Below are 25,604 nucleotides of genomic sequence, written 5' to 3' on the forward strand. Positions count from 1 at the left end.
CAGAGCTGACCTGAGACAGCATTTTTCGTTAACTCCCTTATTCTTGGAGACGGTCGCTATGTGGCCTGTGTGGCTCTTCCCTCCCTGCCTCGGCCTCCTGGCATGTGCCACCATGCCCAGCCAAATCAGCTTGCAAACATTCTGCCAGGTCGTGAGGACTTAGCCAGGCCAGGCTTACCTGCCCCTTCCTGCCTCGCCTCTGTGAGAAATGAGTAGACACACGAGGGCAATACGAGGTTTTGTCAAGGCAATTTAGTTTTGCACGACAGGGTACAATGCCATTGCTCCACCCAAAGCTAGGCAGGCACCGTGCAGGGCAATTTGCTAGGCTTTCATCCCAATCCAAACTGGCCCCTCCTCGTCAAGGATTTGTGCTCACAGCCTAAGTGCAGCTGATTACCAAGGTTAGAAAGGGAGCTGTTCTTTAATTCCTGTCAAAGCTTTACTTCACTTAGCAATTACAGATTATTATTTTAACTTTTTCAAGATTTATATCCCTAACGTGGCTAACTAGTAAAAAACAGTACAGAAAATTATGACTGAAGTAAATCAGTAAAAATAAAGCCAGAAATACCAATACACCATACCAAATATACTTTGGTTTGACAGAAAACAATACTTCGTCTCACATCTGGAAATGTGAGCGACAGAGAAACACTTCTTTTTTGTACTTGGGCTTCAACTCAGTGCCTCTTGCTCTTGCTTGGCTTTTTCTGCTCAAGGCTGGCACTCTATGATGTGAGCCAGACCTCTACTTCCAGCTCTTTGGTGATTAATTGGAGAAGCATCTCATGGACTTTGTCCCAGCTAGCTTCAAACTGAGAACCTCCGATCTCAGCCTCTGGAGAAGCTAGAATTACAAGTGCCAGGTAGAGCTTCCCCTTTTTTTCCCTTTTCTAGATAAATAGAAAAGTTACTTGTTTTGGCTGGGAATGTGGCCTAGTGGTAAAGTGCTTGCCTCGTATACTTGAAGCCCTGGGTTCCATTCCCCAGCACCACATATATAGAAAAAGCTGGAAGTGGCGCTGTGGCTCAAGTGGTAGAGGGCTACCTTGAGCAAAAAGAAGCTCACAGACAGTGCCCAGGCCCAGGACTGGCAAAAAAAAAAAAGTGGGGCCCTGGTGGTGGTTCACACCAATAATCCTAGCTACTCAGGAATCAGATCTGAGAATTGTGGTCTGAAGCCAGCTTGGTCAGGGAAGTCTTGCTTCAGTTCACCACCATCCTTCTCCCCCTCAACAAAAAGCCAGCAGTGGAGCCTTGTGGCTCAAGCTAGCCTTAAGTATAAAAAAGCTCAGGGACAGTGCTTCAGCCCTGAGTTCAAGTCTAGGGGCTAACCAAAACTTTTTTTTTAAATTACAACACAAAAATACATAAAATCAGATAATGGGGCCTGGGAATATGGCTTAGTGGTAGAGTGCTTGCCTTGCATGCATTAAGCCCTTGGTTCGATTGCTCAGGACCATGTACACAGAAAATGCTGGAAGTGGTGCTATGGCTCAAGTGGTAGAGTGCTAGCACAGAGAGCCTCGGGGACAATGCCCAGGCCTTGAGTTCAAGCCCTAGGACCAGCAAAAAAAAAAAAAAAAGAAGAAAGAAAAGAAACAAAATCAGATAATGGCAAAAAGGAATAAAATTAAAAAGAATTTAAAGTAAATTTTAAGAAAAGGAAAAAAATATAAGTAATGCTCAAGTTGAAGACGCTTCTTTGTGAGACCTTAATGGTGGACTCCACCCGTGGGAAGGGGAGTCGCAGCAGTCTCCTAGTCGGGGCCTTTGCGCTGGTCCCAGTGGCTGCTGGCCCCAGGAGCTCTGTTGGTCTGTGGACCCAGCACGTTCCGACTACACGCACACACCTCTAGCACACACACTCCCATACCCAGGGAGAGTGGTGTTGCCCAAGTGTGTTGGACACCGAGAGAGCCCACACACTGCACTCTCAGAACCCACCCTGCAGGAGGAAGGAGGCTGGGGAAGTCAAACAAAGCCAGCCCACCATACCATGGCTCTGTGTACTCTGCTCACCGGGAAGCCACCTGCCCTTCACAGTATCACAAGTGGGCAGCAGCCCTGACTTTACTCCTGGTGTGGGGCAGTGGCGACATCTAGTGGCCAGCCTGTGTGCCTGCCACTCCATGGAGCCAAATAAATCTGTGCTCCGCACTGACATTGCTCCTTGTCCTCCGGCTTAGGAGACCGAGTACTCCACGCACTACCGCAATGCTGTCCATTAACCCGGGAAGCGATGGCTCTAGAATGAGAAGGCAGGGCTGGGGATATAGCCTAGTGGCAAGAGTGCCTGCCTCGGATACACGAGGCCCTAGGTTCGATTCCCCAGCACCACATATACAGAAAACGGCCAGAAGCGGCGCTGTGGCTCAAGCGACAGAGTGCTAGCCTTGAGCAAAAAGAAGCCAGGGACAGTGCTCAGGCCCTGAGTCCAAGGCCCAGGACTGGCCAAAAAAAAAAAAAAAAAAAAATAGAATGAGAAGGCAGGCAAAGTGCACAGCCTAGAACTGACAGGGTCTCCCTATGTAGCCGAGGCTGTCTTCAGACTCCTGGCCTGCTGCATGCTGAGATCACAGGTGGTGTTGGACAAACGACAGGTAAGGTGGATGAGTTCCAAGCAGAAGCTGAGGGGACAGGCCGGGGAGATGGACAGTTGGTGCCTAGAAAGGTCTATAACAGCTCCTCACTTCTCCATCCCCACCTCAACCCACATGCAATTCAAGATAAAGAATCAAAATCTTAACTTGGTGCTGGTTGCTCATACCTGTAATCCTTACTACTCAGGAGCTTGAGATCCGAGGATCACAGTTCAAAGCCAACCTGGGCAGGAAAGGCCGTTAGACTCTGGGCTCCAATGAACTATCAAAAATGCCAGAAGTGGAGCTGTAACTCAAATGGTAGAACACCGGCCTTGAGCAAAAAAAGATCAGGGACAGTGCTTAGGCCCTGAGTTCAAGCCCCAGGACCAGCACACATACGAAACAAAAAACCCCATGAAATCTTAAAGTGTAAGGAGAGTCTAAATAAACCTCCCGCCCCCTGGATGATTTCAATAATGCTTTAGAAACTACCAAACTCAATAGGGGACCCCTGATTTTCTGATGGGTGTGCCTTGTGTACCCACCCTTCAGGCACCCTGCTCTGTTCACCTCAGTGAGACGCTGCTAAGGTCCAAACCTAAACTAGCAACACTGAGAAGATGTACTGTGCATTTGGCAGGTGGGGTCTCAGCAGAACTCACTGTTACAGGAGGTGCGTACTCTAACCACTTGTTACAGCATGATGTCTTTTCAACTTTGATTTTAAACCAGTGTTTACTATGTGCTAGATGAGGGGTGTACTGCTGCCATTCCCTGCAGATTAATAGGATAAAGAAATTTCAAGAATACTGAAAACTAAATACAAACACAGCCATTATTTTAAAATAAATTAAGTGATGAGCCAGGTGCAATGGCTCATGCCTATAATCCCAGCTATTTGGGAAGTAGAGATTGGGGGGATTAAGGACATCCAAAGAAAAAAGAAAAGAAAAAAAGTTAGCAAGGTCTCCATCTCCACAAGCAGACTGAGTGTGGTGGTTTGTACCTATGACACAGCTACACAAGAGGCACAGGGTCAGATTCCAAAGTGCAAGGCCCTATCCAAAGAATAAAAGCAGAAAAGGGCTGGGGATGTGGCCTAACAAGTTCAAGGGGCTATGGTCAAACACCAAAAAGCAAGAAAATTAGGGCTAAGTGGTAGAGAGCTTGCCTAGCAAGCATGAGGCTCCAGATTAATCCTCAGCAGTGCAAAAAAAAAAAAAAGGTTAAATTTATGCTTTACATCGTGGCAAAAAGGAATACTGAACTCACCATTTCACTGTTATCTTATCTCACATTATTTACATGTATCTGTGTGTATGGATTTGCTGTGGGTCTTTCTAATTCTGCCTCGTGTGATCAAATGGCCCCATCCCACACGGTGGCAGTACTGACACCCTGGAAATGAACAGATTGAACCTGTTGACTGTGCTTACTAGAGTGACCGAGAACACACCGCCAGTGCAGATAAAACTTGACAGTGTATCCTGGCTGTTGTCACTGCGAGGTGAGTAGCACAAAACACAGGTAATATTCTTCCAGTACTCGAATGTTACTATTTGATTCAGCAAACAAATCCTCTGTACGGATGATGCTGTAAAAGAATAAACTTGGGATGGAAAAAAGATCCAGCAGGGTTTCATTGGTTTTCTTTGCTTTTTCTCCCCTCCCCTGTGCTGGGACTGGAACCCAAAGCCACTCATGAGCTACAACCCCAGCCCTAACTTCGGTGTTTCCTGTGGTTGTTTGGTGGGGGGGTTGATTTCGGGGCGGAGGGGTTTGGGGGGGTCCTGAGCTCGGATCCTGGTGCCTTTGCTGGACTCTTTTGCTCACAGCTGGTGCTCGGCCACTCGAGTCGCACCTCCCGTGGGTAAGTGGGGAGGCGTCCCTCGGACGGGTGGGCCCAGGCCGGCTCTGAGTCTCCATCCTCGGCCTCCGGGGACGCTGGGGTTACGTGTTGAAAATGGGTATTATAAAGGTGACGTTTCCCGAGCCAGGCAACGAGCCCATTTCCTCCTCGGGCGGTGTCAGCCCTTCCCGGGTCACTGCACTTCTCGGGACACGGGAACACCGCACCGTTATCCTCCCTCCGTCAGCGAGCGGCCGGAGCGGAGCCGTGCGGAGCGGGCGGGGCGGGGCGCGCGCGGGACACCCGGCCACACACTTCGGGCTCACCCCACCTGGCTACTCGTGGTTCTCCTCCTTCCTTCCCACGGGATTGTGCGTGGTCGCACGTCCTGTACCTTCACGCACCCCGCTCCGGCGGAGGGCTGGCGGGGAACCCGCCTCAGGTCCGGCTGCCGCGGCGACCTCGCGGGGCCGCCTGCCCAGAGGCCGCGGCCGCCGGCGGCCGCCGCCGGCCGCCAGGAGGCGCGCGCCGGCCGCAGGGGGAGGAGCTTCGCGCTTGGACCGCCGCGCGCCGGCCACAGGGGGAGGAGCTTCGCGCTTGGACCGCCGCGCGCCGGCCGCAGGGGGAGGAGCTTCGCGCTGGGACCTCCGCGCGCCGGCCGCCGGGGGGAGGAGCTTCGCGCTTTGACCCCGCGCGCGGCCCGTCGCCCAGCGCCGCGGCGGGAAAACCTGACTGTCGGCGCTCCTCCTTCCACCTTCGCGCTCCCGCGTGGCGCCGCCCACCGCGATGGAGGAGGGAGAGGAGGCCGAGGAGCAACAGCGATTCTCTTACCAGCAGGTACCGGACAAACGAGAGCCCGGCATAGGCGAGGGCCGCGTCGAGTTTATGGGAGCGGAAAGGGATCCGGAGCCCCTGCCCGCCTCCCCCTCCACCCGGGTCGCTATTGGCGGGGCGGGGTGGGAGGGGCTTGTTTCCATGGCAACGCCCCTGGCATTGGACGAACAGCCGGGCGCAAGCTGCGAAGGAGGAACCCAGCTTTCCGAGGCCGAGGCGGGAGGGTCCCGGCTCCAAGGCCAGAGTGGGCTACACCAGGAGACCATCGGTGGCCCACGCCTGTCCTCCTAGCTACCCGGGGGGGGGGGGAAGGGGGGGACTGAGATGTGAGGACCGCGGTTCATAGCCAGACCCGGCAGGAAAGTCCGTGAGCCTGTTACTGTGAGCTCCAAGTAAGCACCAGAAACGCTGGAGGTGGAGCTGCGGCTCGAGTGGTAGAGCACACAAGCTCAGCGACAGCACCGAGGCCCTGAGTTCAAGCACGGGACCGACCCCCAAAAACCCCAAAACAGAACAGAAGCAGCCCAGATGGCGCCCTGAGCGCCGCGCAGTGGAAAGGAGAGCTGTGAAACGCCGAGCCCCGGGCCCCTCAACCGACTCAGACCCAGGCCGGCCAGCCTCCTCCAGGGCTCACCCTCCGCGTGGGCGATTGCGTTCACGAGGGCCCCAGAGCAGTTTGCACAGTTTGGGTCAGAACCACCGCCACCTCTCCGAGGAGTGTGGAGTGGTCAGATCACGGCAGCTGGAGACTTTGATAGCGGCCTTTGTTATGCAATCCAGGCATCTGTGGATTTCAGTGGTTCCTGCCGCCGGATTCTAGTGTGGACACAGTGGTGGGAATATTCCTGTGTTGTGAGTGGCAGCCTCAGAGGGGATTGGCCGAGAGAGGAGTTTCAGCAGCTCTTTGTCCCACTCTTCATTCTGGTTTGCTTGTTTGTTTTTTGCCAGTCCCGGGGCTTGAACTCATCGCCTGAGCACTGTCCCTGGCTTCTTTTTTTTTTTTTAATTGAACATAAATTTTTTTACAAGGTGTTGTGCAAAAAGGGTGCATTTACATAGTAGGGCAGTGTGTACATTTCTTGTGATATCTTACGACCTGTTTTTCTATCCCTTGTCTAGGTCAGGTTGACATATATGCAATATACAATGTATCAAGAACATATACAGTATTCACAGACTTGGTCTCTACTGTCTCTCCGTCTCCCTTTGTTAAGTCATATATCAGGGAGATCATGCCCCTTTGTTTTCTGTGTTCTAGGCTTGTCTCACTCAACATTATTTGTTCGAGTTCTGACCATTTCCCTGCGAATAACAATATTTCACCATTCCTAATCGCTATGTAGTATTCCATTGTGTATAAGTACCATATTTTTTGGATCCATTCGTCTGTGGAGGGGCATCTGGGTTGTTTCCATATTTTGGCTATTGTGAATTGTGCCGCGATAAACATGGAAGTACAAATGTCTTTTTGATATCTTGGGTTTTGCTGTTTAGGATAGATGCCTAGGAGTGGTATGGCTGGGTCATAGGGTAGGTCTATATTGAGCTTTTTGAGAAACCTCCATACTGTTCTCCAAAGTGGTTGTACTAATTTGCACTCCCACCAACAATGGAGAAGGGTTCCTCTTTCCCCACAGCCCCTCCAGCATTTGTTGTTTCCTGAGTTCAGAGTACTGGCCATTCTAACTGGGGTGAGGTGGTATCTCAGGGTTGTTTTTATTTGCATTTCCTTTACTAGCAGGGATGTTGAGCATTTCCCCTGGCTTCTTTTTGCTCAAGGCTAGCACTCTGCCACTTGAGCCTCAGCACTACTTCTGGCTTTTTTCTATACATGTGGTGCTGAGGAATCGGACGCAGGGATTCATGCATGCTAGGCAAGCGCTCTGCCACTAAGCCACAATCCCAGCCCCTCTCTTCTCCCCCTCTCCCCCTTCTGAGATGTTCATACCTTTAGGAAAGTGGAAAGAATAGCGGGGAGCACTCAGATACCATCACCTGCATTCGCCTTTTGTTAGCATTTTGTCAACAAACTCAGGAAGTGGAGACGGGAAGTTTGAGGCCAGCTCAGGCAAAAGTTACCAAGATCCCATTTCTGTTGATAAGCCTGGGGTGGAGGTTTGTGTCTGTAGTCCCAACTATGCTGGAGATCTTGGTCTAAGGTTAACTTCAGACACACATGAGACCCTTCCTGAAAAAATATGTAGAGTAAAGCCACTGGGATGTGGCTCAAGTGGCAGCATGCTTGCCTAGCAAGCGAATGGCCGAGTTCAAACCCCATTAAGGGGGGGACAGGGCTGGTGATAGAACTCAGTGGCAAGGTGCTTCATTACTATGTTCAAGGCACTGGGTTTGATCCCCAGTATGGCCAACATGGGTTCAGTGGGAAGGCTGCGCAGGTGCACTTAGAAACTTGCAAAGAAGGGTCAGGTGTGCTCCTGCCAGCCTTCCCTGGTGTTCTGTGCTTTGGATCTTCGTTATGTGTCAGCCTGGGGCTGCTGGGGACTTGTAATAGAGGGATGGGATCCTGTTGACTTTACTTGATTAACTTCCTTAAGGGCCTAGTCCCTGTCTGGTTTGTCATCATGTTCCCCGGACACCCAGCATGGGCTGTTGCTCTTCAGGAATTGGGCAGATAACTGGGGGAAGTTACACCCATGCTTGACTTCTCTCCCAGTTGACATGTCTCCCTTCCCTTCCTCTTCATTTTCCTTCTCCCTTCCCTTCCTTTTCATTTTCCTTCCTCTCCCTTCCTCCCTTCCTCCCTCCCTTCCTTCCTTTCCTCCTTCTCTCCTTCCCTCCCTCTCTCTTCTCATTCTCTCTTTCCTTTTTTTTTTTTTTTTTTTTTTGTGCTAGTACTGAGGCCTGAATTTGGGGCTTGGGCACTGTGCCTGACCTTTTCTTCCACTATGGCTGGTGATCTACCACTTGAGCCAGAGAGAGCTCCACTTCTGTTTTTTTGTTTGTTTGTTTGTTTTCATTTTGGTGGGTGTTTTTTGTTTGTTTTTGGCTAATTGGAGATAAGCGTCTCACAGACTTTCCTCCCTAGGCTGGCTTTGAACCTTGATCCACAGATCTCAGCCTCCTAAGTAGCTAGGATTACAGATGTGAGCCACTGGCTTGCTATCCTAATTCTTAAGTCACAACCATTAGCTACCAAGTAATGTCTACAAGGTGCACTTCAGATGGTCTCCCTTGATTCGTATACTGGAAAAGTCACTCAGCCATTCTGGAAATGGAAAGTACTAGAAGAACTAGGCTGAGCAGACCCTCTCCTGAGTTTTAATTGTTTTTTCTTATGGCATGTTTTGTTTGTAGCCATACCTGTTGGGGTCAGCTGCACCTTTAAGGGGCCACAGCTGACCTCAGCCTGTCCCTCCCCTTCCTGTCTTTAACCGGAAGAGAAGGAAGTCTGACATCACTTAAGGGACAGCTCCTTGGGACCAATCAGGGGCCCCTCTCTTGTGCCCGCCTTTAGGGTATATCTGGGGGGTTCCTCATTTGAATAACAAGAAGCCCTAATGGCTTTCTCCAGGGGCCCATGCGTCCATGTCATTCTTGGCGGCTTTGGGGCACCCTGCGACCACACGCCACCGAGGCTACCCGTGGCCATCGCTCCCTCGTGAGCGATCATGGACCACCCGGGAAGGGGCGGACAAGCCCCTTCCCCCCCCCCAAGCGAGGTGAAGTCGAGAGAGAGATGAGGCTACCTGTGGCCATCGCTCCCACGTGAGAGCGATAAAGGGCCAACCCGGGAAGGGGCGGACAAGCCCCTTCCCCCCCCCCCAAGTGAGGGGAAGTCGAGAGAGCCCACAAATTGGCGCCCAACGTGGGGCAGGATGCCCACGAGAAAAGCAATCGGAGCTGTCGGTAGCCTTCGGGAAGGATGGAGTGAGTAATCCGGAGCGTGTGGTACCCCCATCCACGGCGATGGGGCAGAGCAGAATCAATCCGCGTCCCAAGAGGCCGGATTGGATCAATGGCACTCTGACCAAGGGCTGAGAGAATTCTGCAACCCTCGGAGATGGGCTTGCAGCTTCGCGCCTCTGGGCGCCAGGCGAGGCAGCAGCGGCAGTCTAGCCCAGGGCCCCCGCCCGGGACTTTTAAAGTCCCAAGTAGGGAGCAGCCACGCGCAATGGGCGCTGGCCTCCGGGAACGCGGGACCCAAGGCGGCAACGGGAGCCGCAGGGGGTCACGGCCTGGCATTGTTCGGATCTCAGAAAGCGCAGGCCTCATGGAGCCTAGCGCCGGTGGCAACGTGCATAGAGGTATTGTGAGTGTACAACATGCATCTGTGAGTCTGTGAGTGTTTCTGTTGAGTGAGGAGAGGTTTCCTTTTGTTTTTATCAACCACGTGGTTCTATTATGGGCAAAATAATACCATTTGCCACTGGAATTCCAGAAAACTTACATGGCCAATTTAAAAAAAAAAAAAAAAATCTAAGCATGCTTCAAAACGCACAAGTATCAGTATGTCTGTCCGTGTGTGTTGGTAAAACGTGGTTTCAAAGTTACTTGCCTTTTGATTACTAATCTGACTCTAATTCTTAATGTTAAACTGTTCTTTGCAGCTTGTGGGTGGAGTCACAGTAAAGGGCCTGGAGGCAGGTGTGACTCTTATCACTAAACAGCCTGGAGGCAGGTGTTACTCTTATCACCAAACTCCAAGCCAAAAGAAAAAAAAAAGGTGTTATTCTTTCTCTCCTGTGCTCTCATAAACTCTTTTAAGATCAAGGGACCAGAGTCATCTTGGAACAACTGCGCAAACCTCCATTTTCCTGACTCAGGATTAATACTTTGCTTTATAGGATGCAGGTCGACGTGTGCTAGCTGCATGGACTGTGGCAGTCTGTGGCTACAGGAAGCTGACTCCACAGTCTGCTCCCAAACTGCCTTGGTTTTTTTTCTCTTCTTTGACCTATAGTTGTTGTTTCCCCACCCCCACCCCCAAGCCGGGGACGGAGCCCCAGACCTTGCACTCTCCCGCTGAACTAAATCCCCAGAGCCTTGTAAAGGCTTTTACAGATTGGAAAACTAAAAACCCAGAGCACTTGCTCTGGAGAAATGTCTCTTCTTGTTCTCTTCAGGAAAACAAGGAATATACTGCAATTCTTCTGCTCTTCTAAAGAGAATAAGCGCTTCTTGAAGTGCAATATTTAGCTGTGGCAGTGTCGCTTGCAGTTTTGTACAAAAATTAAAGAAATTTTGCACCATGTTTCTTCTACTCCTCTCTCCCTACTGTTTGGTTTAAGGGAGTCCCGTTACAGGGAAATAGGAGCTGAGGGTTTGACACCCAACCTTAATGTCTAAAAAAAAAAAAAAAAAAAAAAAAAAAAAAAAAGTAGGCGCAAAGGTTTAACACCTTCCCTTCAATGTTTATATATAAAAAGAATGTTTTACTAATCACTTATGTATAAATTATCAGCTACTGTGAACTACCAGGGATGCCAGAACTCCAGCCTACTTCTACTTCACCACCAAAAGAGGGCTGATGGTCTGCAACTTCCTGCACTTGGCAGAAACCAGCTGAGGATTCCAGCTTCTCTGGACAAAGCCAGATGGACGGCCACCTTACCTACCCCTTCCCTCTGTGGAAGAGGCCCCCTATATATTTATATATATGTCTTATGTCAGCATTTGCCTTATGCCTACATGTGTGTTTACAACATCCCCTACTAAAAAAAAAAAAAAAAAAAAGAGTAGCAGATGTTGGGGTCAGCTGCACCTTTAAGGGGCCACAGCTGACCTCAGCCTGTCCCTCCCCTTCCTGTCTTTAACCGGAAGAGAAGGAAGTCTGACATCACTTAAGGGACAGCTCCTTGGGACCAATCAGGGGCCCCTCTCTTGTGCCCGCCTTTAGGGTATATCTGGGGGGTTCCTCATTTGAATAACAAGAAGCCCTAATGGCTTTCTCCAGGGGCCCATGCGTCCATGTCATTCTTGGCGGCTTTGGGGCACCCTGCGACCACACGCCACCGAGGCTACCCGTGGCCATCGCTCCCTCGTGAGCGATCATGGACCACCCGGGAAGGGGCGGACAAGCCCCTTCCCCCCCCCCAAGCGAGGGGAAGTCGAGAGAGAGATGAGGCTACCTGTGGCCATCGCTCCCACGTGAGAGCGATAAAGGGCCAACCCGGGAAGGGGCGGACAAGCCCCTTCCCCCCCCCCAAGTGAGGGGAAGTCGAGAGAGCCCACAATACCTCTGAAGTATTTTGTGTGTTTTCCCCCCAGAGGCTAAAGGCAGCAGTTCACTATACAGTCGGTTGCCTGTGCAAAGAAGTTGAACTAGACAAAGAGATGCCATTCAGCAAGCAGACCATCGCTGCAATTTCGGAGCTGACTTTCCGGCAGTGCGGTACGAAGCCCTGGTCTCCCTCTGCTATAAATCTCAAAGCTCCATCTGCTGGGGTGAGCTGGGGCCGGGGCCGCCTTGCCCGCACAGAGCACTCGCCATGAGACCCTTCTCAGGACTGGGAGATGTGACTAGGAGAATAATTAGGAGGGTTTTCTCTCCCCTCCCCCCCAGTTACACTAGTGTTGGGGCATTAACACTTGTATTTTTATTATGTTTTCAACTGCCCTGATGGCTGGAACAGTGTGGGTGTTTTTTTTTTTTTTATTTCAGTGCCTTAAAGCATGTTTAAATTGCCCATAGGGCTGGGAATATGGCCTAGTGGCAAGAGTGCTTGCCTCGTATGCATGAAGCCCTGGGTTCGATTCCTCAGTACCACATAAACAGAAAATGGCCAGAAGTGTCGCTGTGGCTCAAGTGGCAGAGTGCTAGCCTTGAGCAAAAAGAAGCCAGGGACAGTGCTCAGACCCTGAGTTCAAGGCCCAGGACTGGCCAAAAAAAAAAAAAATTAAAAAGGGCTGGGAATATGGCCTAGAGGCAAGAGTGCTTGCCTCAAATACATGAAGCCCTGGGTTCGATTCCTCAGCACCACATATATAGAAAAGGCCAGAGGTGGTGCTGTGGTTCAAGTGGCAGAGTGTGAGCCTTGAGCACAAAGAAGCCAGGGACGGTGCTTAGGCCCTGAGTCCAAGCCCCAGGACTGGCCAAAAAAACCCAAAAAAAAGTATTTAAATTGCCCATAGTTTGACAGCATTGTCACTCGCTTGACTGGGGAAAAGGAATGTCCTCACACGCAGAATTCCAAGAGAGGATAGTGTCTGGAAAGCAAAGGTGAAGTCACAGGGAATGGAAGGCTTGTGGCAAGGGGTGGCGGGGGTGGGCGGGAGACGAAGCAGTGATGATGGAGAAAGCTCCGCGCTGTCACCATCCCACGGGGCTGCCCGAAGCGCCTTTGCTCACCCCTGTGCCGGTTCACACGCTACGAGTGTGTAAGTGAGATTTGACTTTCCTTCCACCTGAAGTAAGGTGGAGGTGAGGGCAGCGGAAGTATTACCTTTTTCTCTCTCTCTTTCAGATACTTTTGCCAAAGACCTTGAGATGTTTGCCAGGTGGGTGGCGTGCCTGGTCGTGCCACGCGCTTGTCTGCGTGCATTGCCCTCGCGCATCCGCTGGTGCGTCGGCTCTTCCTCCGAGGGTTTTGCGGCTCATCATTCTGCAGGAAGCGAACATCTGCTGTAATCATGTTGATTCACACTTGTCTGGGGCGGTTTTGAAATTCTCCAAGTATTTTTATGTTTTGTGTTTTATTTTTTTTTTTAAATCCATTATTCAGTTCCAGGTTGAAAATGTCTGTGTAATGGCTCCGGGACGCTGGATGTGTGCTGGGGGCGGGTGTGTGTGTGTATGTGTGTGTGTGTGGTGTGTGTGTTGTGTGCTTATTTTGGAAACCAGGTGTGAGTGTGAGAACGGCCCGCCCTGCCACGCTCGGGCCTCATTGTGCGTGCTGTGATCGCCTGCAGGTGCACAGTGGATGACAGGCAGGAGCTGTCATCACCACAGCTGTGAAAAGTGGGGGACTCGATTGCACCCCGTGAAGCTGGGGCTTTTACAGGTGATTGATGCTCCTCTCTTCAATTAGTACCGCAGGTAATTGGGAACAATCGCCACGAATTGCTTTTATGCGGCCGTTGGAGTGACGAAGGCCTGACAGGGCTACGGCTTTATAATTTGCGACTGCTTCCAATGGGTGCCAGCCTTCCCCGCACCCCCTACTTTTCACCTTGCTCCTGGTAGCTCTTTGTTTCTGGGATGAATATTTTGAAAGAATTAAAGCAGTAGGTCCTCAGAGGGCAGGCTCTAAATCTCTCCTGTGCCTGTATATCTCAGTCCCTAAAAACCGCTTCATATCTACTTGGCCAAGAACAGAGGGGCATTATGGGATGCTGGCCGCTCCGATGGCATATTCATCGTTAATTCAGACAGTTAGCCTTAGGTTACCCTTCATGACGTCCCATGAAATACACTTGCCGTCTTTACTTGCCATCTTTGTGTTAGCTGTGGAAATCAATGAGAAACTTAAAATACTTTTGTAAAAAGTCCAGAAACAAAAATGAAATTAGAGGTTGGAGGTGTACCTCTCAGTGGTAGAATGCTTGCCTAGCATGTGGCAGGCCTTGGGTCTGGTCCCTGGTACACACACACACACACACACACAACAGGAATAACATGGTAACAGGCTATTTAGCTTTAGCTTTGAGGTTGCCCTCAAACTTGCAATCTTCATATCCTAAATGCTGGGATTACAGGCATGGCCACTGTACTTGACTCTGGTTTAGTTTTGGTTTTTTCTTTTGAGACAAGGTCTTTTAATATAGTCCAGGATGGCCTCAAACTCTTGGTCTTCCTGCCTCACTCTCCTGAGTACTGGTATTACAGGTGTGTGCCCCCCATGCATGACTCTGGTGTGTGGTGTGTGTGTGTGTGTGTGTGTATGTGTGTGTGTGTGTGTGTGTTTGATGGTACTGGGGGTTGAATTCCACTCCTTGAGCCTAATCTTAGCTACTCAGGAGGCTGAGATATGAGGATTGTGGTTCAAAGCCAGCCCAGACAGAAGAGTCCATGAGACTCATATCACCAATAAATTACTCAGAAAAAGCTGGAAGAGGTGCTGTGGCTCAAGTGGTAGAGCACTAACCTTGAGCACAAAGAGGCTCAAGAATAGCATCCAGGCCCTGAGGTCAAGCCCCAGGATTGGCAAAAAAAAAAAAAAAGAGAGAGAGAGAAAGCTAAGCAAGAACAAGAGGTTTTGATGAGTTCAAGCCCTAGTACCAGCGTGTGTGTGCATATGCATATACACTTACACAGACACACACACACAGTTATCTTTAAATGGCAGCAGATTTTTAAATCACTGTGAAATGGCATGTGATAATACTGTACGTTTAGGAGGATGTATAAGATTATTTGGTGGAACACTGGAGCAGTATTTCTGGTGATTTCATCTTTAGCTCGGCACACGTTCAGTGCAGAGCAGTATGTGCTGACCCCTTTGTAGTTATTAAGGAGATAAAGATTCCTACTTATTTCTGCTTATGAAGTTCCTACTTATTTTGGGCTGAGGTTAGTAATGGCCAGAAAGGATGTAATCAGAGCAGTAAATTACTGCATAGAGCTTACTTCACATTGTCTTCCCCTAGCAAAGAAAAGATGACTGGGATGAGAACTTAGGCCCGAGTTGTGAGCATGAAACCGTCTCCAGTTTGTTCTGCCTCAGCTATTGTGAGAGGAGCGTGGCGAACCCTCGCCGGCAGGGAAGGGACAGGGGACCGGGAAGCTGCCACGCCCTCAGAAATGACTGTCCGGATCTTTGCTCTGCCTCATGGAGACTCTGTTCAACTCTTTAAGTCCTTTTAAGCAGAGGAGGTCTGGATTTTGAGAGTGATTTTTTTTTGTCCTCACTAAACGTGCACGCTGAGCGTCTTGCTCTCCTGTTGCTCTTGGAAGAGCTGAGCTCAGGCTGCTTTCCTCCCCCGTGGGGAGGTGGGCTACTGCTGGCCCTCCCCCGCCCCTCCGCTGGCATCTTGCCTCATCCCCTCACTCCATGTCTGTCCTCGTTCCTTAATGTCCTTCATCGAAAAAGATGGGCTGCTTCCAGATCCTTGGGCTTTTATATTTCATCCCAACTTTAGAGACTAGCAAACATTTTGGTGACTTGTTTCTGCCCTTTCCACAGACACGCGAAAAGAAGCACAATTAACACCGACGACGTGAAGCTCTTAGCGAGGAGGAGTAATTCACTGGTGAGAGACGGATCTCTTTCCCCTCTCCCCTTTTCCATCAGAATACATTATTCCCAATTAATCACTGGGAGCCAAGAAGTTATTCCCCAGGGCACCTTGCGTTAACAACTGGAGATGGTTGAACCATTCAGACCCGCCTGTAATTTATAATCTTTCTTTCTTTCTTTCCTTTTTTTTTTTTTCATTATGATGGATCTTGCGAAGCCAGTTTGAGATTTTTCCAGTCAGGTATCTCTAGATTTCGTAACTGGCCTCCTTTGTAATAGCTCAAAATGTCATTCACAGCATGTGAGTGCTTAGGGGCTGGTCCGTGAAGGTGATTGCCTGGGACCCCACACTTCTGAAGGGCCAGGTGTGGAAGGAGTTTCTGTAAGGCTGAAGGTACAGGAAAAGGCACATTTCCCATGTCTTCAAGTGTACAAATTACTTTAGCCAAGTCCTTATTTCCCAGGTGAAAACACTTGGTACCCGGGGTGTTGCAGGCTGGTTGCTGAGGTCCATGGTGGAGCCAGGATACACTAGGGCATTGTTCTTTGTTTCTTTTTTTTTTTTTTTTTTCCAGTCCTGGGCCTTGGACTCTGGGCCTGAGCACTGTCCCTGGCTTCCTTTTGCTCAAGGCTAGCACTCTGCCACTTGAGCCACAGCACCACTTCTGGCTGTTTTCCATATATGTGGTACTGGGGAATTGAACCCAGGACTTCATGTATACGAAGCAAGCTCTCTTGCCACTAAGCCATATTCCCAGCCCCTGTTCTTTGTTTCTTTGTACTGTGCTCCATCTCTGTCTCCAGAACATTCCTGGCATGCAGGAAGGGCTCAGTAAATAGATTTTCAGTGAATGTGTTTGCATGGCACTTGACAGTTCATAAGGAATTTGTTTTTGCTTCCCCCATCTGACCTTGAGCTCCAGGGCTCAGGTTATCCCTTATCTCCTGAGTAACTGAGCCTGTAGGCTTGCCTGCTTGCCTTGCCTATATAGACTTATTGTGTGTGTGTGTGTGTGTGTGTGTGTGTGTGTGTGTGTGTGTGTACTGGGGCATGGACTTAGCCTGGGTGGTATCTCTTAGCCTTTTCGCTCAAAGCTGGTGCTCTACCACTTGAGCAACAACTCCACCCAGCTTTTTGCTAGTTATTTTGGAGACAGTCTCTCACCAGTCTGGACTGGCTTTGAACCACCATTCTCTAGATCTTAGCCTCCTGAGCAATTATGATTATAGGTGTGAGCCATCCCTGCGCCATGCACTTGTACTTTAAACATTATATTTGCAATTGGCATGCCTGCTACAAACTCTCTTGCTTTTAATTTAATTAATTAATTAATTAATTTCTTCTTCTTACTACTATTGTTATTGTTACAAGTCCTGGGGCTTGAACTCAGGGCCTGTGCACTGCACTGTCCCTGAGCGTCTTTTGTTCAAGGCTAGCACTCTACCACTTAAGCCACAGCACCACCTCTGGCTTTTTTGTTTATGTGGTACTGAGGAATTGAACCCTGGGCTTCATGCATGCTAGGCAAATACTCTACCTCTAAGCCACGTGCCCAGTCCCTCAGCTTTTTTGTTGTTTGTTTTTGTTGGTTGTAGGCCTTGAACTCAGGGCCTGGGTGCTGTTCCTGAGCCTCCTTGTGCTCAAGGCTAGAGTTCTACCACTTAAGCCACAGTGTCACTTCCAGTTTTTGAGTGATTAATTGGAGGTAAGAGTCTCATGGGGACTTTTCTGCCCCTCTGGCTTCAAACCATGATCCTCAGATCTCAGCCTCCTGAGTAGCTAGGATGACAGGCGTGCACCACCGGCCCCTGGCCAGCTTCTGTTTTTGAGACAAACTCTCATTATGCAGCCCAGGCTGGCCTTGAATTCTCATGCCACAGCCTCCTGAATGCTGGGGTTACAGGTGTCCTCACTCTTCACATCTTTAACTTTTTTAAATACTCAAGGAATTCTTACATTGATAACTAGTTCTTGGAAAGACATAGATTTTCCAAGAGAGAAAATAAAAGCAACTGATTTAACTGAAGTCGCTGAGGTTATCTGACCTTTTTCCACCCACGTTCTTTAGGTAGAAATGGTTAGGATGGGTATGGCTATTTCTCCCCCAGGTCCATTCATTGTTTTCCCACCAGCTTTAAATATAGTAATACAGTCTTACTTTGTTTTCTTGTAGCTGAAGTACATCACAGAGAAAAATGAGGAGATTGCTCAGCTTAATCTAGAACGAAAAACAAAGAAGAAAAAGAAATTGGAGGATGGAAACAAAAACCCCAGGGAGCATGCAGACGAGGAGACGGTAGAGGGAGAGTGAAGTTAGTTCTCGGCACTGGAACAGGGCGGCCATCAGCAGGTAGAGCTACTGCAACCCTGAGTACTATCGCCAAGAGAATCCTTTCTTTTTTTCCAGGAGAAGCAAAGATTTGTTTGAACATGGCTAAGGGACACATAGGCAGCCTGGCCAAGAGGCAGATTCTGCTGCTGCTAGTCTGGTGTGGGGGTGGGGACAGGTTTTAATGGTGTTACCTGAGATTATTCTGATTGGCTGATGCTTGCCCATGGGTCTTGTTGATTGGTTGTTTCTCCCTCTGCCGGTGGTTTGGCTTTCTTGGTATTTTGTTCCTGCCATGCCTCCCTCTGTAAGGGGAACTTCCCTCTGCATTTCCCACTGATGACAAAATCAGGTCTGCTGTAAGTGGAGGTCTCATCTTGGAATTGCTCAGAGATGGGTAGAGTTAGAGATGTCCCTACCGACCACAAAGTGAGTTCCAATAGGATAAATGTTTTCAAAGAAAAAAAACTGGTGAGGTGGCTTTTGTGCTGCATTTTGTAAGCCATTAACTTCAAAAGCTAATTTAAAAGAGTGGAGGATTAGAGCAAAGTATCCCATATCTTCCTCAAGCCCGTGGAAAAGACATGAATGCGAATGCTATATCCTGTGACTTCCATGTACTGCAGCTAATAAAATGGTGTTAGCAATTAAACATGATTTTTTTTTCACACAGAATCATAGTTATTTCTTGACTATACAACATCTTCTAGTCTAAATAGAAGTGTAGGCTAGGTGAATAAAACTATTTAGCGCTCTGATTACTAGTGTTTTTAAATCTGTACCACCTCGGCTGCCATATCAAAAATGATATTGAAGTGGTGTTTCTTACTTTAAAAAAAAGTGTGTGTGTGTGTGTGTGTGTGTGTGTGTGTGTGTGTGTATCTGTATCTGTCCTGAGACTAGATAGAACTCAGGGCCTGGGCACTGTCCCTGACCTTTTTTTTCTCCTCAAGGTTAGTGTTCTTCCACTTGAGCCATAGTTCCACTTTTGACTTTTTGGCAGTTATTTGGAGATAAGAATCTCATGGACTTTGCTGCCTGGGCTGCCTGAACTGTGACCCTCAGATCTCAGCCCCCTGAGCAGCTAGGATTACAGGTGTGTGCCACTGATGCTCCTCTGTTGTTTGTTTATTCAGTTGGGGGCCTTGAACTTAGGGCCTTGGGTGCCATCTCTGAGCTCTTTTGCTCAAGGCTAACTAACGTTCTCCCACTTTGAGCCCTGGTTTTCTGATGATTCATTGGAGACAAGAGTCTCATTGGACTTCCCTGCCCGGGTTGGCTTCAAACTGTGACCCTCAGGTCTCAGCCTCCTGAGTAGCTAGGATGACAGGCGTGAATCTTTGGCACCCAGCTATTTGTTACTTTTAAAAGATGTTTTTCTTCAGAAATTGTTTATGTGACTTTTCTGTGTCTATTCTGTAATTAAACTATAATTCTACTGGGTAGAAGATTTGCTTGGGGAAAATCTCGGCTATTATATGAAACACTTGTTCTGTGCTTTAGTTGTGAGAGTAGATTGTCGTCTTCTGTGTTGGGAGTTTCTCACACGTTCCCGGGGGGCGATGGGAGTACAGGAAAGGGGCTGGCGTTCACACTGCCCTGGCCAGGCTCCTCTGTGTGCCCGGCTCTAATGGGTGCTCCATGGAATGTCATTGGATCTTCACAACCGAGAACAGGACTTGAACTCAGTAACTGGTACTTTTGCTCATTGCTCCACACTCTACCACCTGAGCCATGCCTCCAACCTCTCTATTTTATCTGTTTGGTGCTGGTCATGGGGCTTGAACTCAGGGACTGAGCTCTGTCCTTTAGCTGTTTTGCTCAAGGCTGGAGCTCTACCACTTGAGCCATAGCTCCACTTGCAGCTTTTAAGGTTTTTTTTCATTGTTATTATAAAGGTGATGGGCAGAGGGGTTTCTGCATAAGTCAGGTAAAGAGTACATTTCTTTTTGGACAGTGACACCTAGAACTTCCCTCGCTCTCTCCCAGTCCCACCCATAAGTTATATAGTTATATAGTTCATTTTCCGCAGAGTGTCTAGTGAGTACCATTGTTGCATTTGTTCACTTTTTGTCCCTCCATTTCTGTGCTTTTTAAAACATGGTTAAATAGCAATCTCATGGACTTACCCGCCTGAGTCGGCTTCAAATTGTGGTTCGCAGGTCTCAGCCTCCTGAATGGCTAGGATTAGAGGTGTGAGCTACTGGTACTTGGTAGAATGAAAACCACCCGGCTGCCGGTGAGGAGCGATAGCACCTGCACTCAGAGGGACTGGATATTTAGTGGCGAATAGAGACAGGGCGCACAGGCCAGAGTTTGTACCATCCATGCCCCAACATAATCAGTGAAAGACACATCACATCCTAGGTCTCAAAGGGAAGTGCTCGGCCCTGGGGAGAAAGCATTCGCCTCTACTTGATGCTCTCAGGCTTTCGTGTAAGTAACCATTTCCACACGTCACCCCATGAGAGAGAAATGAATCAGTTTCCCATCCTTCCCCTTCATTCAGCCAAAGAACCATTATGTAGCAGTTTGAGTTTCAAACTAAGCTGTCTTTAAATTCATCAAAAAGAAGTTTGGAGGCTGGGACTATGGCCTAGTGGTAAAGTGTTCTCCTCGTATACAAGAAGCCCTGGGTTCAATTCCTCAGCACCACAGAGAGAGAGAGAGAGAGAGAGAGAGTGCGAGCTGGAAGTGGTGCTGTGGCTCAAGTGGCAGAGTGCTAGCCTTGAGCAAAAAGAAGCCAGGGACAGTGCTTCAGGCCCTGAGTTCAGGCCCCAGGACTGGCAAAAACCGAAACAAAACAAAACCTGATTTCCTCCCTATTTCCCTAAAAGCCAGTTCGAAAATTCATCTGGGGATGGGTGGGGGGAAAGAAGCTTGGGGCTGGGAATGTGGCTTAGTGGCAGAGTGCTTGCCTCACATGCATGACACCCTGGGTTCAGTTCCTCAGTACCACATACACAGAAATAGCTGGGAGTGGTACTGTGGCTCAAGTGGTAGAGCACTAGCCATGAGCAAAAGAAGCTCAGGGACAGTGCCCAGGCCCTGAGTCCAAGGACTGGCAAAAAAAGAAAAAGAAGGTCAAGGTGCTGGTGGCTCGAGTCTGTTATCCTAGCTACTTGAGAGGCTGAGATTGGAGGATTATGGTTTATAGCCAGCCCAGGCAGGGAAGCCCATGAGACTCTTATCTCCTGTAAACTACTCAGAAAAGGCTGGACGTGGTGCTGTGGCTCAAGTGGTAGAGCACTAGCCCCGAGTAAAAGAAACTCAGGGTCAGAGTTCCTCCGCCTCCTCCCCCCAAAAAAAGTAGTAGTTGGGTATGGTGATGCATGCCTATCATCCTAGCAGAGGTAGATGTTAGAGAATCTAGCGTTCCAGACCAGCCTGGATTACATAGTGAGATCTTGTTAGAGTGGATACTGTACATTTACATAGTTGTTTGTTTGTTGTTTTTTTCAGTCTTGGGGCTTGAACTCATGGCCTGGGCACTGTTCCTAAGTTTTTTTTTTGCTCAAGCCTAGTACTCTACCACTTTGAGCCACAGCACCACTTCTGGTTTTCTGGTGATAAATCAGAGTTACGAGTCTCATGGACTTTCCTGCCCTGGCTGGCTTCCATCTGATCCTCAGATCTCAGCCTCCTGAGTAGCTAGGATGACGGGCGTGAGCCACCAGTGCTTGGCAGATCTTAATTTGTATCTTGATTTACCAACTTTAGCAGCTGTGTGAATTTTAGAGCATTTTGTGTGCGTGTATGTGTGCTGATCATGGGGCTTAAACTCAGGGCCTGGGTGCTATATCCCTGTTTAGCTCAAGGCCAGCGTTCTACCACTTGAGCCACAGCACCACTTCCAGTCTTTGTCTGAGTAGTTTATTGGAGATTTTCCTGCCTGGGCTGTCTTCAAACCGTGATCCTCAGCTCTCAGCCTCCTGAGTAGCCAGGGTTGCAGGTGAGAGCCAGCAGCACCTCGCAATTTCAGACATTTTTGTGGGCTCTTTTTTTTGGGGGGGGGGGGTGCCATACTGGGGCTTGAATTTGGGCCTTCACACTGTCCCTGAGCCTGTGCGTAAGGCTACACACATGCAAGTGTTGGTCTTGGGCCTTCGTGTGGGCTTGGGACCCGCCAGGGTCTGTGGGATCTGAGTGGTGGAGGTGGAGCTCGCAGCTCTTCTTGTACCTGCTTGGGGGGGGGGGGGGGGCGGCCCGCTTGGCCCAGGGCGGTGCTGGGGCCGTGGCTGACCCAGCCTTGCCTGTAGTTGGGTGGGCCCAGTGGCGCTGCCCCCGTGTCCTCCTGAGCCCTCCTTGCTGGTGTGTCAGGCTCATTGGTTTCCCTCTTTGGGTGCTGGCAATGGAAGCAGGGCCTCCTGCATGCCCAGCCCCCCAGTCATGCTTTCTATTTGGGCAGATTTTCGTATTTTCAGCTCCTTATCCAAAGCTAATTTTATATTCTGTTAAATCACTTGGTTTTGTTCTCATGGCTTCCTGCTGGCTCTCGGCATAATTACGAGGAAGTAGAACTTTCTCAGAAGCAAGCGCACATGCATTCCAAAATAAGAGCAAATTCACTGTAAACACAGGAGCAGCCCCGAGGCTTTCATTCAGGGGCTAAATCCAGCCCCCAAATGCTTCTGTGGGCCTGATTGCTCGCGCGTCACTGCGCGGGAGCGTGAGGAGAGGCGTGGAGCTTTGTGACAACATGGGTGGACGTAAAAACAGCTGGCCCCGCAGCCTGCGTCTCCAAAGAAGACTCGAACCTCCGCCAGACGCCGGCGGCTGCCAGGATGGGTGGCGCCCGAGCTGGAAGGCGGCGGCCGTGCCTGTGCGGGCTGCTGCTGCTGCTGCTCTGCAGAGCCGAGGCCGCTCGCCTGGAGGGGGCCGCTGCTGGCCCCCGACGGCCCGGACGGCGTGGTGAGTAGCCCCTGCTTGCCTCGCCAGCCTGGCCTCGGTTTCTCTCTTTCTTCCTCCTGGGTGGTTTTTTTGTGTGCCAGTACTGGGGCTTGAACTTAGGACCTTGGTACCATCCCCGAGCTTTTCTCTCCAGGCCGACACTCCACCACACGTGCGCTGACAGCTTTTTGCTGGCTAATTGGCGCTTAAGAGTCTCACAGACTTTTCCTGCCCGGGCTGGCTTCGACCCTTGAGCCTCAGATCTCAGCCTCCTGAGGATGACAGGCGTGAGCCCCGCACAACCCGGCTTCATGGTCTCCTCTTGGCATTGCCACCGTCGTGTGGGATACCGGGCCTCCCATTCAGATCTCTGCATCCGGGGGAGCCTGCCGCGCACCTGCTAGTCTGAGACACTAAGTGATGGCTCCAGGCCTCCCGGCTGTGGGATGCACTTGAGCCACTCCTGCCTGTCCTTGCAGACACAGCCTTGATTTATAGCCCCGGCTACACGCGCACTAGCTCACACTAATTGGCATCATTACATTTACCATAGTGAGAGTTCGTAACTTCATGAGGTAATTTATTTCCTCTTCTTTCCTTTTTGAAAAAGTTCCAAGAAAAAAAGTACATAAAAGTTGGCCATTAAAAATAGGTTTTTCTCCGAAATTACCCAATAAGTTTCAGATCGTCATTTGTCATCAGGAAGCTTCCTAAGGAATTTAAGAGACCAGAGTTTAGCGTCTCAATCCAATCTGTCTTGAGGGGCAATTTGCAGATGTCCAAGAGGATCTAAAGATGAGAAAGCAAGTCAAATTAGCTGATCTTCCATTGCCTTCGGGGTTGCTTTGTTGTCTGTCAGGCTCTTGGGGAAGGGCCCAGAATGTGATGGATTTCCTGGCCTCTTCCAATTGAGAAACTCAGCAAAGATGATGATGGCTTTTTCCCTCCTCTGAGAATTAGCAACTTTTCCTTTTCTCCAATTAGAGTAATTTCTTTAAGGCATTCTCCTTCTCATCCTTTAAATGCACATGTGATTTATTGTTAATGAGTCTCTCTCCTTTGGTAAGGAAGAGATCAGATTGGCCATCTTTATTGCTGGCTGAGTCCAAAGGTTGACTCTTCTTTCCTCTATCATTTGCTTCTCTGTAAAAGCCTATGCAGGAAGGGGCGGAAGTAAAGGCAAACAGCCTCCCGACTTTCCTGGCACGGTGGCGTGAATGGGCCGCCCAGGGTGGCGCCGCGGCCCTCGTCGGAGGGGGCGGGGACGCCAGCAAGGTGGCCAAGCGGCAGGAAGACCCGCCCCTTCACCAGCCCCCACGCCGAGAGAAAGCGGAGAAAACACGCTGCAAGAATTTCTTCTGGAAGACCTTCTCCTCCTGCAAATAACCCCCACCCCGCATGTGAAATGCATCGATGTACCCAAATAAAGCATATTAAATAGCCGGGGTCTTTCTTTCCTTTCCCAAGTCATTTGTGAAGCATTTTTTATTTACAGTTTTGAGCTGGTATCTCTTGCTATAATCCTAGCTACTCAGTAGTCTGACATCTGAGGATCACATTTCAAAGCCAACCTGGGATGGAAAGTCTGAGACTCTTTTCTCTGACTAGCCAGCAAAAAGATGGGAGTGGAAGTGTGGCTCAAATGGTAGAGCACTAACCTTGAGCAAAGAGGCCCGAGGAGAGCTCCCAGGCCCTGATTCCAAGCTCTAGGATTGGCAAAAACAAAAACAAGAGTGTCAGGCTTTGAGTTCAAGCCCCAGTACTAGCACAGTCAAACATACACCTGTATTGTCACATCTCTGTAACATCTGTACATCACCTTTATAATAAGAATAAAAAAGAAAGGTGTGTTAGAAGTGATGGCCTGTCTTCCCTCCTTTGATTTAAAATAGCCAAGGGCTACAGACTTAAGAATTCAGAACAGCATCTTATTTCAGTTTATTTTTCTCTTAAGATTTGATGTGGGGGTGGGGGGCTGTGCACTGCTCCTTAATTGGAGATAAGAGTCTTGTGGACTTTAATGCCCAGGCTGTCTTTGAACTAGGATCCTCAGATCTCAGCCTCCTGAGTAACTAGGATGACAGCTGTGAGCAACTGGCACCTGGTGGGTTTGTCTTGAGCAGTATCTCACTACATCATAGCCCAGGCTGTGTGGAATTTAAGTTTTATCCTGCGTCGTCATGAATGCCAAGCTTATGGGTATGTACCACCACATGTGGCTCTATTTGTTTATATGAATTATCTAACACATCTAAAACGAGGAGTGTAGTTCTGGCAGTACACTTACCTAGCAACACACAAAACCATATGGTCGATCCTCAGCACCACAGACATTACTCGCAAGCGCGCGTGCGTGTGTGTGTGTGTGTGTGTGTGTGTGCATTTGCCAGTCCTGGGGTTTACATTCAGGGCCTTGAGCTTTTCTGCTGAAGTCTAGTGCTCTACCACCTGAGTCACAACTCCATTTCCAGCTTCTCTGGTGCTTAATCAGAGGTAAGAGTCTCACAGACTTTCCTGCCTGGGCTGGCTTTGAATGGTAATTCTCAGATCTCAGCCTCCTGAGTAGCTAGGATTACAGGTGTGAGCCACTGATAGCAGGCTCGAAGCAAAATTTTTTTAAACATGTTCAAAGAGCAAAATAATTATTTCTGTGGTTTTAGCTAAAAAATTTAAAGCATGGGCTGGGAATATGGCCTAGTGGCAAGAGTGCTTGCCTCCTATACATGAAGTCCTGGGCTCAATTCCTCAGCACCACATATATAAAAAATGGCCAGAAGTGGCGCTGTGGCTCAAGTGGCAGAGTGCTAGCCTTGAGCAAAAAGAAGCCAGGGACAGTGCTCAGGCCCTGAGTCCAAGGCCCAGGACTGGCAAAAAAAAAAAAAAAAACCAAATGATAAGCTATTAAATAGAGATCATGTGGACAGGCTTATAAAAGTTACATTGGAATTTGCTATTATGTACCAGTTTTAATTAGCAA

General features: G+C 49.3%; 2 protein-coding genes across 2 annotated transcripts; both read left to right on the plus strand.

Moving 5' to 3' along the window:
• Window positions 1-5,109: 5,109 nt before the first annotated feature.
• Cenps (centromere protein S) lies at window positions 5,110-18,492 on the plus strand. Its single transcript, XM_048350211.1, has 5 exons — window positions 5,110-5,274; window positions 11,500-11,623; window positions 12,696-12,729; window positions 15,354-15,420; window positions 17,582-18,492. The coding sequence occupies exons 1-5, from the start codon at window positions 5,224-5,226 to the stop codon at window positions 17,717-17,719; spliced, it is 414 nt and encodes a 137-aa protein (XP_048206168.1). The 5' UTR covers window positions 5,110-5,223; the 3' UTR covers window positions 17,720-18,492.
• Window positions 18,493-22,346: 3,854 nt separating this feature from the next.
• On the plus strand, window positions 22,347-24,079 carry Cort (cortistatin). Its single transcript, XM_048350212.1, has 2 exons — window positions 22,347-22,648; window positions 23,780-24,079. Exon 2 carries the CDS (start codon window positions 23,783-23,785, stop codon window positions 24,011-24,013), a length of 231 nt encoding a protein of 76 aa, XP_048206169.1. The 5' UTR covers window positions 22,347-22,648; window positions 23,780-23,782; the 3' UTR covers window positions 24,014-24,079.
• Window positions 24,080-25,604: the final 1,525 nt, after the last annotated feature.

The sequence above is a fragment of the Perognathus longimembris genome, chromosome 7 (assembly GCF_023159225.1).
Source record: "Perognathus longimembris pacificus isolate PPM17 chromosome 7, ASM2315922v1, whole genome shotgun sequence".
Classification (NCBI taxonomy): domain Eukaryota; kingdom Metazoa; phylum Chordata; class Mammalia; order Rodentia; family Heteromyidae; genus Perognathus; species Perognathus longimembris.

Coding starts and splice junctions, on each gene's coding strand:
- Cenps (XM_048350211.1), top strand. CDS start 5,224: ATGGAGGAGGGAGAGGAGGCCGAGGAGCAACAGCGATTCTCTTACCAG. Junction 12,730..15,353: donor GACCTTGAGATGTTTGCCAG/GTGGGTGGCGTG, acceptor CCCTTTCCACAG/ACACGCGAAAAGAAGCACAA. Junction 15,421..17,581: donor CGAGGAGGAGTAATTCACTG/GTGAGAGACGGA, acceptor GTTTTCTTGTAG/CTGAAGTACATCACAGAGAA.
- Cort (XM_048350212.1), top strand. CDS start 23,783: ATGCAGGAAGGGGCGGAAGTAAAGGCAAACAGCCTCCCGACTTTCCTG.